Source organism: Nuphar pumila, chromosome 12, assembly GCF_984573655.1.
Source record: "Nuphar pumila chromosome 12, dmNupPumi1.hap1.1, whole genome shotgun sequence".
Classification (NCBI taxonomy): Eukaryota; Viridiplantae; Streptophyta; class Magnoliopsida; order Nymphaeales; family Nymphaeaceae; genus Nuphar; species Nuphar pumila.
This window is the reverse complement of record NC_143260.1, coordinates 22489001-22502328: the sequence shown is the minus strand read 5'-3', so window position 1 is coordinate 22502328 and position 13328 is coordinate 22489001. Positions and strand designations below refer to the sequence as shown.

The following is a 13328-nucleotide window of genomic DNA, read 5'->3' as shown; positions in this document are numbered from 1 at the left end:
TTTGTAAAATTCTTCCAACATCAATAAATTTTCTTGGACAGGTAATGGCAATGAAACTCGGGCCTGCTATTGCTTTTCAACTTCCTATGAATGTGAACCGGGCGTAGCGAACAGATCTTTCTCTTTTGGCGAAACTTTTGCATTAATACCTCTTTGTTCCAAGTTCAGAACAAGGATGCATTGATGGAAGCAAGGAAAATTTCAGGACACCAATTGCCAAACCGTGATATGTAGACAGGGCGAAGCTGATAAAATTGGAAATTGAGAGTGTTATGAAAGAACTAGACCAGGTTCATCTGGATTTGTTATTATCAAAAGTATTCTATATACGATTCCAACAACGTAGGAGTTCAATGGGTATCCTTGAGTGGCGCATTAGCTGAAGAAAAAAATCTATGCACTATGCGTTGTGGCATGTGTCAATGTTCTTCATGGTGATGCAATTCACATAGGTGGTCACCAGAGTATTGCAACTACAAGGTGTGTAGGTGCTGTACAACTGTCTGCTAATACCAGGCTTCTAGAGCCCATGCCCTTAGTTGAAATCCAACCACTTGCGAATGCACAAGTAGCTCATCAAGTGAAGAAATCTAACTTGCACAAAAGGTGTGCATGTTTGCAAGGGTTGATGTAGTTTTCCAATAAGCAACAAGCAGTGGAAAGTGGCCAAGCTTCAGTTGAGTTTCTTTGGCAAGCTACAGTAACAACCAGTAGAAATGATGAAATTTGACCAGTCAGTTTCATTTCAAACTTAACAAAGCTGAAACCCATCACTACTGTTGGGAGCTAAAAATCAACAAGGAACATCACAGTTCAAGCTGCTGCTTTAGTAACTGCGGGAATTGTTAAGCAACAGTTCATAACAAGGTTGATATCAGATCGGGTGGTTGACATTATGTCTGTGAAATGTGGATCTTGATCCCAGTATACAACAACCCCTGTGCTCTTGCACTCACTGGCAAAATGTAGGTTTCTCATCAGCAGTGATCATGGCTGGGATTCAACTAGTGCCATAACTATGATAGTCGCAACAGCTGCAATGCCTGCACCAGTTGCCACTGCTACTACAACAGCAACAGCATGTGGGGTTGTTACCTTGCCAACAATTGGAACAACAACAATATATGCAACCCAACAACTGCAGCAACAGCTGCCACAGCAACCATCGCCACTGCTAGACTTGGTTGTAATATGATGGTGTCCTAGCTCTGTTTATGTGAATTAGGAAACCATTGCACAGTTGGAGACATCATGGGTAAGTGAGGTCCACGAAAAGACGCATAGCACAAAGCCACATTTCAGCTCATATAGAGAAGTTGCAGATCATCTTAGTAGTTTTGATGATCCTTTTGAAAGTGAATCAAGCGCAAACAGTACATATGGAGTGTGAAAATCCAAGTGCCAAAATTGAGAGTAATAATTCCGATGATCTAACCCCTTTTGGAAAGTTTTTTTTAGTCATTTTACTTAATATACAAGGTTCACATTTTCCAAATTCTAAGTTTTAAATTGATGGTAATAATCCAAGGCTTATTAGTTTTTTCATTTTGTTAATGTCTATATAACCTAAGCTAAGGTGCTATGTATATACATTAATGTTGTGTTAGATCAGTGTATGAAGAATAAGAAACATCATTACCTTCATTAAGCACGTCTAGTACAAAGAGACCATGATGAGGTGCAAAACGACCTGAGAAAGTTATATGATTATGTTTTCCTATAATTATCTTTGGAGGATTGAAACAAACTTCAAAACCCTTATTAACTAGTTCAGGGGCCGAGGTAAGGTTCCTCCTCATAGATGGCACATACAATACATTGATTGAAGTTACAATGTTACATCAAATATCTTATAACCTTAGCTTATATTTCCTTATTCCAACATTACAGTATGTATTGTTTCCCATAAATATTTGATGTTCTTCGAACACAAGCTCCTTCATTTGCACTATCCCATCTCTGATCTTGGCAATCTGACGTGTTGAGCCAGAGTCAATCCACCAACCAGGAATATCTTAGTCTGCAATCAGGCTTTCTGATATTACACACACTACATATTTCTTTCCAAAGTATACATTTTGGCTCTTATTTAGGCAACTCTTATAGAAGTGTTTCAGCTTTCTATAGTTTAAGCAAATTCCCTTGGATTTCCTTGTGAAGTAGATGTGTACATTTGTCAAATTGTCTGATGGTATATATTTCCTTTTGGCATGACTTAATTTCTCACAATTTCTTCTTTTTTAAAGCTTGATTTTATTCTTAAGAAATGAGGTGGATCTATGAGCATCAATGGTATTTAGCAGTTCATTCTTCATCATTCCTCATGTGTTTCTTGTTCTAAAGTAAGTTGTAAGGGCAACTCAATTAATGACAAAGACTTTGATGAAAGTCTTGCAATGACTACCATCTTCCAAGATGGTGGAAGGCTATTTGGCATTGTTGAAATTTGCATGGGATCAAATATAACATTTCCAGCTATAGCTAAGTTTTAGCCATTGCAAGCATTTGATTTACATGATTGATTACATTATTTGTTTATTTCATCTTTTATGTGTTATATCTTTCTAATAAAAGTTGGATATAAGTTTTAGATGCAGTATCATATTTTTCTTTTATGGCATTCATCATTTTTTTTGTTGTAGGATGATTTACAAATACTTTGATAAAGACATGTTGCGTAACAGCTAAGAGCGATGTTTTAACGATTAAGTCATCCTCAAACTTTCTTTTCTTTTTCTTCGTCATTAAGTCTATCTTCAAGAGTTGGTTTATCATTTTTCAGTATATAGATGATTCTTTCTTGAATTAAAAAATTTCAAGGATAGCCCTGCACAAGGACACCATGTTTTGTCCTGTCCTGTCATGTCCTAACTCTGTTTACAACAGTTACAAGGTATCCTTGTCCAGTGTTTGCATCAACCACTTTAGAATGCTACTATTCATGTGTAAATCCAAAAAATTTCTATATATTTTTTTGAGTAATTTAAATTAAAATCAATGGGATGTATTGTTCATAACCCTGTCTACATACTACATAAATAAATTGCAGATATCATATTAAAATATATATATCAGGGAATTCTAGGGAAAAATTCCCGGTTGACAAGGGGTACTATAAATATTATTATTTTAATATAAATTGGGGTTGTATCTAGGTCGAAAATCAGTCCAGAATAGACCCAAAACAGAGTTGGGACCCTAGAAGGATCCATACTGGATTTGGATCAGGTTTAAAGAAACCGATCCACTTAACTTCTTTAAGTTTGTTAAGTTGAGTGGGATTTGGGTTCAATTCCAAGTTCAAATCACAAAGATACCGATAAAATCAATTAGATTGGAGTTGGACTCAAACTGGAAAAGGTAAAATTAATTTAAAAAAAATTAAATCATATTAGTGATAAAAAGAGTAATGAAATAGTATATAAAAAATAGATATATATGTATATAGGAGTCTTAGTTTAGAAAGACTTTTATTTTCATAAGGAAATAGAAGACTTTTACTACCACCTCCATCCACCATCACCATGCCAATGACACCATCACCACTACCACCATTATCATCACCACCAACACTAGGTTTTACTAGTCCTATAGCAACTAGGTCTTACAACTGAGTTTTGCTATTCTATTGCAACTAAGTTTTAGCAAAACTTGACTTTCACTAGCGAAACTTGACTTTCGTTAGTAAAACTAAGATTCACCTTTACAGTTTTAGCGAAATTCTACTTTTGCCAGCAAAATTTTGTTGCACTAAAAAAAAGAAACTCAGTTGCTATAAGACTAGCGACAGTAAGTGGTGATGGTGGGTTAATCCAACAAATTTTTGTATATTTTTTTGAGTAATTTAAATTAAAATCTATGGGATATTTTTGTTCATAACCCTGTCTACGTAACTAAGTAGCAGATATCATATTAAAATATATATATCAGGGAATTCTAGGAAAAAATACCCTGTTGACAAGGGGTACTATAAATATTATTATTTTAATATAAATTGGGGTTCTATTTGGGTTAAAAACTGGTCCAGAATAGACCCAAAATGGAGTTGGGACCCTAGTATGGATCAGGTTTAAATAAACGGATCCACTTAACTTTTTGAGGTTTATTAAGTTGAGTGGGATTTGGATTCAAATCCAAGTTCAAATCACAAAGATATTGATAAAATCAATTAGATTAGAGTTGGACTCAAACTGGATAAGGTAAAATTAATTTAAAAAAAACTAAATCATATTAGTGATAAAAAGAGTAATAAAATATTATATATAAAATAGATATATATGTATACAAGAGTCTTAGTTTAGAAAGACTTCTATTTTCATAAGGAAATAAAAGACTTTTACTACCACCTCCATCCACCATCACAATGCCAATGACACCATCACCACTACCACCATTATCATCACCATCAACACTAGGTTTTACTAGTCCTATAGCAACTAGCTCTTCCAACTGAGTTTTGCTATTCTATTGCAACTAAGTTTTAGCAAAACTTGACTTTCACTAGCGAAACTAAGATTCCCCTGTACAGTTTTAGCGAAACTTGACTTTTGCTAGCAAAATTTAGTTGCACTAAAAAAGTGAAACTCAATTGTGAAACTTAGTTGCTATAAGACTAGCGAAACTAAGTTGTGATGGTGGGTTAATCCAATAAATTTCTGTATATTTTTTTGAGTAATTTAAATTAAAATCTATGAGATGTTTTGTTCATAACCCTGTTTACATAAATAAGTAGCAGATATCATATATATATATATATATATATATATATATATATATATATATATATCAAGGAATTCTAGGGAAAAATACCCTCATGTCAAGGGGTACTATAAATATTATTATTTTAATATAAATTAGGGTTCTATTTGGGTCGAAAACTGGTTCAGAATAGAACCAAAATTAATGGAGTTGGGACCCTAGCAAGATCCATGCCGGATTTGGATCAGGTTTAAAGAAACTGATCCACTTAACTTCTTGAAGTTTGTTAAGTTGAGTGGGATTTGGATTCAAATCCAAGTTCAAATCACAAAGATAATGATAAAATCGATTAGTTTGGACTTGGACTCAAACTGGATAAGGTAAAATTAATTAAAAAAAGAACTAAATCATATTAGTGATAAAAAGAGTAATAAAATAGTATATATAAAATAGGTAAATATGTATATAGGAGTCTTAGTTTAGAAAAACTTCTATTTTCATAAGAAAACAGAAGACTTCTACTACCACCTCCATCCACTATCACCGTACCAATGACACCATTATCATCACCACCAACAATAGGTTTTACTAATCCTATAGCAACTAGGTCTTCCAAATGAGTTTTGCTATTCTATTGCAACTAAGTTTTAGCAAAACTTGACTTTCACTAGCGAAACTTGACTTTCGCTAGCGAAACTAAGATTCACCTGTACAGTTTTAGCGAAACTCGACTTTTGCTAGCAAAATTTAGTTGCACTAAAAAAGAGAAACTTAGTTATGTAACTTAGTTGCTATAAGACTAGCAAAAGTAAGTGGTGATGGTGGGTTACTCAAAAAAAAAAGTTCTATATTTTTTTGAGTAATATAAATTAAAATCTATGGGATGCTTTGTTCATAACCCTGTCTACATAAATAAGTAGCAAATATCATATTAAAATATATATATCAGAGAATTCTAGGGAAAAATACCCAGTTGACAAGGGGCACTATAAATATTATTATTTTAATATAAATTGGGGTTCTATCTGGGTCAAAAATCGGTCCAGAATAGACCCAAAACAGAGTTGGGACCCTAGCAGGATCCATACCGGATTTGGATTAGGTTTAAAGAAACTGATCCACTTAACTTCTTGAAGTTTGTTAAGTTGAGTGGGATTTGGATTCAAATCCAAGTTCAAATTACAAAGATACTGATAAAATCGATTAGATTGGAGTTGGACTCAAACTGGATAAGGTAAAATTAATTTAAAAAAAGCTAAATCATATTAGTGATAAAAAGAGTAATAAAATAGTATATATAAAATAGATATATATGTATATACGAGTCTTAGTTTAGAAAGACTTTTATTTTCATAAGGAAATAAAAGACTTTTATTACCACCTCCATCCACTGTCACCATGTCAATGACACCATCACCACTACCACCAATCATCACCACCAACACTAGGTTTTACTAGTCCTATAGCAAGTAGATCTTACAACTGAGTTTCACCATTCTATGGCAACTAAGTTTTGACTTTCGCTAGAGAAACTAAGATTCACATGTACAGTTTTTGCGAAACTCGACTTTTGCCAGCAAAATTTAGTTGCACTTAAAAAGAGAAACTCAATTGTGAAACTTAGGTGCTATAAGACTAGCGAAACTAAGTGTTGATGGTTGGTGCAAAAAAATTCTGTATATTTTTTTGAGTAATGTAAATTAAAATCTATGGGATGTTTTGTTCATAACCATGTCTACATAAATAAGTAGCAGGTATCATATTAAAATATATATATATCAGGAATTCTAGTAAAAAATACCTGGTTGACAAGGGGTAATATAAATGTTATTATTTTAATATAAATTGGGGTTCTATCTGGGTCGAAAACCGGTCCAAAATAGACCCAAAACGGAGTTGAAACCCTAGCAGGATCCATACCATATTTGGATTATGTTTAAAGAAACTGATCCACTTAACTTCTTGAAGTTTGTTAAGTTGAGTGGGATTTGTATTCAAATCCAACATCAAATCACAAAGTTAATGATAAAATCGATTAGATTGGAGTTGGACTCAAACGGGATAAGGTAAAATTAATTTAAAAAAAAACTAAATCATATGAGTGATAAAAAGAGTAATAAAATAGTATATATAAAATAGATATATATGTATACACGAGTCTTAGTTTAAAAAAACTTTTATTTTCATAAGAAAATAGAAGACTTTCACTACCATCTTCATCCACCCCTCATCATGCCAATGACAACATCACCACTACCACCATTATGTTCACCACCAACACTAGGTTTTATTAGTTCTATAGCAACTAGGTCTTACAACTGAGTTTTGTTATTATATTGCAACTAAGTTTTAGCAAAACTTGACTTTCACTGGTGAAACTTGACTTTCGCTACCGAAACTACTGTACAGTTTTAGCGAAACTCGACTTTTGCCAGCAAAATTTAGTTGCACTAAAAAAGAGAAACTTAGTTGCTATAAGACTAGCGAAACTAAGTGGTGATGGTGGGTTAAGGGGGTTGACCTAGAACTAGTCAGACTGGGCTAAGTGGTTTAGTTGAGTAAGGCTGACCTTGGCTAAGGTGAGCTCTCAATGCAATTGGCCCTCCTTACTCAAATTCTAGATGCTAGGAGAAGATGTCTAGGTCGCTATTTATAGGATTTTCTAATGGATTATGGTTACAGGTTCATGGGATTCTGGAGAAGATATCCAGATATGGTCGTTGCACAGTAGCTTGGGGGTGTAAATGGGTCAGGTATACTGGACTTAACCTGATGTCCCGAGTCGATTATAGATTATATTTGACCCGACCGGATTTTAGTAGACTCATGGGTATGATGAGTCAAAAGCAGTGAAGACGCAGGTGGATTTTTTTTGGCCAGTAAAATTTACTAGCGATGTGGCCTAGGTAGTGGCGGATTTTTCCGCTGGTAAAGGCCTTTACTAGCAGTTTTTGTTTGCTAAGATTGATATTTTTTTCCCCTGTATTGAGATTTGGTGCTTCTCTAAGTGATTGACCAATATAAAAATCAAGGTATTTTTGGGCATCATCATCTTATAAAGAAAGTCTACTTTACAATGACATGGATGTGCCAACATTGGGCCACAAACAAGAGTTCATACTGAATACTCTCCTAATTGGCATGTATGTGTGTATGCGGTAACAGTTGACATCTAAAGTGTGTTAAATGTCAAGAAGAAATACTGAATGGCTCCATGAGGATACTATAAGGTAGTCATTCTTATGCTCGCTTAGAAAGTGATTTATGGCAACATCAAGATTCAATTGAGCGAGCCCATAAACCTATAAAAACTTAATAGGTGTCATTTATTCCCTGTTGGATTTGGGTTACGCTCTGATATCACTTTTTGAATATGGTGTGTCATACATACTGCAAAACTCTGTCCGAACTTCCGCGCTCTCTCGCTTGTTTGGATCAGACCTGACAAGAATCTGATGATACCCGCAATATATGTAACTGAGTAAATAACAATAAAATATTCAAATAATACAAACGTACCTGATGAAGGGCACGACCACACTTACACAAACACACAGACACTCACTGAAGGAACTCAAGGTTCACTAATTTATTACAAACCACTTGGATACACTGATCGACTTACATAATAGGAGACAACATCTATTTAATTAGACACCCATAATGGTATCAAGAAACATATAATGCGGTTTAACCAACCACGAGACAGAGAAAGAAAGAACCACAAATGACGACCTAATTTCCTTAATTTGCCACGACTCGGTTTACACTTCCTGACATGGCTTATCATACCATGTTATGATGACACACGAACTAAAAGACAAGAATATGACATGACAACAAGCAAGTGAAAAACAAAATAACCAAAATTTCTATTTTGACTCCAACATTACCCAAGTCTCCCTATGCATGAATTAATTGGGTTCCCTCTACTGTATGTCCTTGCCATAATTCTTCAGCGGCCATGATCCCTGAATCAAATCCGTTGCTGATGAATCTGTGGTGAGGTTTGCTAGTTTTTCTATGTTGAAAGGATAGACATCAGTTGTCAAGTTTGAGAAAAATGCCTTCAAGCTAATACTTTGGTATGCTCTGTCTGTCAAACGCACTCCATCGAAGTAGACATACTCAGACCTGTTTTGGCAGACTGAACCTCCTTTCACGCATGCATCGAAATAGGTTTCAACCGTTGTCTCACAGCAAGCCTGATCTGCTACCTTATATCCTGGTAACATCACAGATATCATTGTCAAACTCACCATACCTATTATTATTATTTATTTATTTTATAAGAGAACTATGGGATATCTCTGTGAGGGTTGAAACCAGGACCCTTTAATTATGATAGTGCGACCTAACCTTTTCAGCTATGTCGTTCCATCACACTTTTCAGACTAATTATGTGGATGCCAATTGTCACCTGGTCCAACCTCAGGTAACATGTCAAATCACAAATTTTTTTTTTGTGTGTGTGAGGAAATCACAGCCGTCTGTGGCCTTCATCACCACCATTCATTGCGATCACCAAAAAGTTCTGATGCCATCATTACACAAAGAAAGGCACCTGGTGCCTTCCATCTTTGGCTGACAGTTTATTAGTTGTGAGCCCCAAAAACAGATGAAGGGCAGCCAGGGTGCAGAAGCACACTCAAAAGTGTGTCATACGAAGGCACCTGCCAAAGGCCACAAACAATGGTAAATTCAAAACTCCAAAAATTTGTGTTTGGGCATATCACCTCATCCGACCTCCTACCTGGTTCGTCTATCTTATTTAATCACATATGGATGGGGGCTTATAGTTATGGCTGCAGTAAGGTATAAAATTAGTTTGCTTCTTGAACTGGGAGGCTTATTAGTGTATGAGGAAGCGTAGGGCATACCGTAAGCAGAAGGATTCTTGAGTATGTCATCGATAATTCCATAGGGGTTGGCAAAGACCACAGCTGATCCTGGCATCGCTTGGGTTATATTGTTTATAGAGCTCCGCAGGCGAGCGTTGAACAGCCTAGCCGCATAGTTGTATTCTTCATTGCATCCCACAATTCCTGTCCACCCTTTCAAGTATGGGGTGCACCCCATTACTAGAATCCCAAACAGCACAAACTTTCGAGCTCCCAAATGATAGACCCTCTGGAGAGGCATTGCCAACAACAGAGCTGTCCATTAGCACTAAAAACAATGCTTTAGATTGGAGACCTGATTGCAACCACAATCACAAGTTCCATCCTTTTTTTATGGTAAATCTGAATTCATTGTGTGGCCTGGTGAGAATTCTAAATCTTAGAAAACTCTTCATACTACCATCTAAACGTGCCCCTAGTGAAACTACTAGGGTTCAAGAAGTTGTTCATCGTTCAAGTTAAGCCAAACTGGCCAGCCTGTTATAAAAGAGCATCTGATCTTTTGAAATTGATAATAAGATGCTCCAAGGGGTTTGGTGCAGTGAATGGGGCCTTGACCACTACATAGGTGGTCAGAGTCTCAATCTCACTAGTGTCAAGCCCCTTGCATTAATGAGGGCAAGGAATAAGCTCTTGCTCAACCAAAACCAGGCGACTCCTTGGGGGCAAGGGGTGTGCCGCGGGTTTACACTGTAGAGACAGCGACCGCAATTAGGTCTCTGATCTCAAGGGTGGTTTTCTGTCATTCATGGAAAAATTGATAGTAAGGGTCCGTTAGGCTGCACTTTTTAAAATATGATTCCGAATCACATGTGGTTCAGAATTACATGGGGTCTCATGTGATTATGAATCTCAAGCAAATTAGAAAGTGACTCATTTGCAAAGGCAAATGAAATTCATTTTCTCACAGCTTACCTTTTATGTTAGGCTGCTTATACAAATGAGATTCACTTTCTCATTCAAATGATAAAGTGCATCTGATCCAACCGAACATGCCCTAAGATCCACAAATATTATGACGCTTGAAAAAGAAAGACCACTATATACCTTGAGCTCGCCACTGTAAATTTCTATGAGGTAATCTGTAAATACAGTCATAGGGATATCTGAAGCGTTTCCATTGAAGTATAACTGCCCGTAATCATAAGCTCCAGAGTTGAAAAAATATATGGATTTGGATAGGTATGAAGAAAGTTCACTCTCATTCATCTGGGACCTAAGATCCGGCAGCGTCACATTCTCAAAGAAACTGATCTGTGTGCTCAATGGCAAGCCCATCTGCCAAAGGAAATTAAACATACTGTTACAAGATGCACACAGCTTATAATCGGTCCTCTGAGGTCATATATATGTATATATATATATACACGCACATAGCTTGTATAGAGAAAGAGGGGCGTAATTGGTTGGATGCACCAGTGTGTCCGATCTTTTTTTCTGCTATTTTAACCTTTGCGGCCGCTAGAACCACCGCTAAAGGTCTGGGCAAAAAAAACTTTCTTTACCGGCAGTCCAAAAACACTGCTAAAGGGTTGTTTTATAAAAAAAAATTGATGTTTCTGCCGATGATCTTGTGCGATCAGCAGCAAAAACAAGTCTCTCTCTCTCTCTCTCTCTCTCTCTCTCTCTCTCTCTATATATATATATATATATATATATATATATATATATATATATATATATATATATATATATATAGAGAGAGAGAGAGAGAGAGAGAGAGAGATGAAAGCCTACCCACTAAAAAACATGCCAAACCTACCCAATGATTTTTTTATTCAAAATTCGGACTATTCAGATGTTTTCACCACGATTGATTTATTAGAAATCTACACTTGGATCATGAATTTTGGATAGAACAAATGGTATTTTGAGCCTAAAATTTTTATAAAAATTGTACAACGTTGATTTTTGAAACTTATTAAAACCTATCCATGCATTGGAATCAAATGCTTCAAGAACTGATTCCTATAAAAACAATCATGTAGATCACATCTGTACCGTCAAAATTTTGAAAAAACATCAAAAATCCAATACAATGTGTGGTGAGTAGGTTTGGTATGTTTTTTAGTGGGTATATATATATATATATATATATATATATATATATATATATATATATATATATATATATATAAGAATGAGGATTAGCATGCCTCCTTTTTCGATAGGACAAATCAGGGTTTTAGCTGTTTTAAGCAAGATCTAAACCGTTAGAATGTTTATCATTGCTTATTTATTAAGAAATAAGCTGTCTCAAATTGATTTTGATTTATAAATCTGAATATTTTATCATCAAATTTAGTATTATATCAACCATTGATTTTTTTACCTCTTTAAAATACATATCTAATAGTGTAGTTGCTTAATCAAATGAATGTTTTGTATTGAATAAACAATGATTCTTTCTCTATCTGTTATATATATATATATAACCATCCCTCTTCTCTCTTTTTATATATTATATAGAGAAATATATAATATTTTCAAGTGTTTTTTTTAAATTCTTATGGTCGATTTAACTAAAAATTGATAATTTGATCATGCATTTTGGATGAAAAATGGTATTTAAAGCCTCAAAAATTTATGAAAATTGTAGACCGTGATTTCTCAACCTTATAAAAACTTATCCATGCATTGGAATCAAATGATCCAAGTGTCAATTTCTTTTAAATCAATCATTCTCAACACATCTATAATGTCAGAATTTAGAAAAAGCACAAAAAATTGACTGTCCCAAGCAATCAATCGGGTACCATCTCGGGTAGCTTCCCACTACCCATATTATATATATAGCAAAGTGTGTATTGCCGAAAACCATGTTGGACGTGCCTGCCCCGCTGATCTTACACGTGATCATCAGGGCGCACATTAATGAAAAAACCAACCTTTAATGGCGACTGCTGTTAATATAGCGCATTCGACCATGCTTTCTATGTTTTTGGCCGTAAGCATTACTATATATATATATATATATATATATATGTTTGAAGTAGGAATTTCCAACTCTTTTTTTGCAAATATAACCCTAAAGATTTATTCGGCGTGGTCTATTTGCTAGGAACAGACTCTTAAATCATCGTAATAGAATAAAAAAAATGAGAAGACCTTAGTTTTAAACTACGGGGCAGACATAGCAATGCCATTAAAAAGCAATGATCCAACAGTCCCGAGTGAAAGACCACAAAAGGACCCTTTTTCAGCCACTTGCCCATTGTTTGGCCTTAAAGCATTCGTGGTTATGCCTAACTCAATTATAAGTTACTTACAAAGGATAAAGTTGTGTCAAGGATCCCTGAAGGAGAAGAGCCATAGTTAACACCATTGAGAATTGCCTTGCCTGTAGCATTAGGATCCAAGAAGGGAGGAAGGAAATGAGGGAGGCCTAGAAGCTGCCCCAGGATATCCGGAATGATCCTCGCATTGGTAAACCTACCGTTGGGACCCCCTAAATCCAAACCATAAGGCAAATAATTGGCTCTCCATTTTGTAGTTTTCAGATAGAGATTGTTTCCGTTGTCGACCACGAAGTCCCCAAAAGCAAACATTGCTTTCACTTGCTTTTCTGTTTCAATGGATGCTAGAGAACAGTAAGGAAGGAGGGGCAAGAGAAAGAGGAGCAAGACAAGGGACCACTTAGGCATTTTGGAAGGAGAGTACATGCAACTCTTTCTTATGCTGCTTAAGTGTGAACGATGGCGCATGTCTCTATCTATATATATATATATA

At 35.4% G+C, this 13328-nt stretch overlaps 1 protein-coding gene across 1 annotated transcript; it reads right to left on the bottom strand.

The window, feature by feature from the left end:
* Positions 1 to 8627: 8627 nt before the first annotated feature.
* On the bottom strand, positions 8628 to 13243 carry LOC149820291 (GDSL esterase/lipase At1g29660-like). Its single transcript, XM_089981781.1, has 4 exons — positions 12869 to 13243; positions 10647 to 10877; positions 9579 to 9828; positions 8628 to 8923 (listed from the first exon to the last, which is right to left on the bottom strand). The coding sequence occupies exons 1-4, from the start codon at positions 13241 to 13243 to the stop codon at positions 8628 to 8630; spliced, it is 1152 nt and encodes a 383-aa protein (XP_089837907.1).
* Positions 13244 to 13328: the final 85 nt, after the last annotated feature.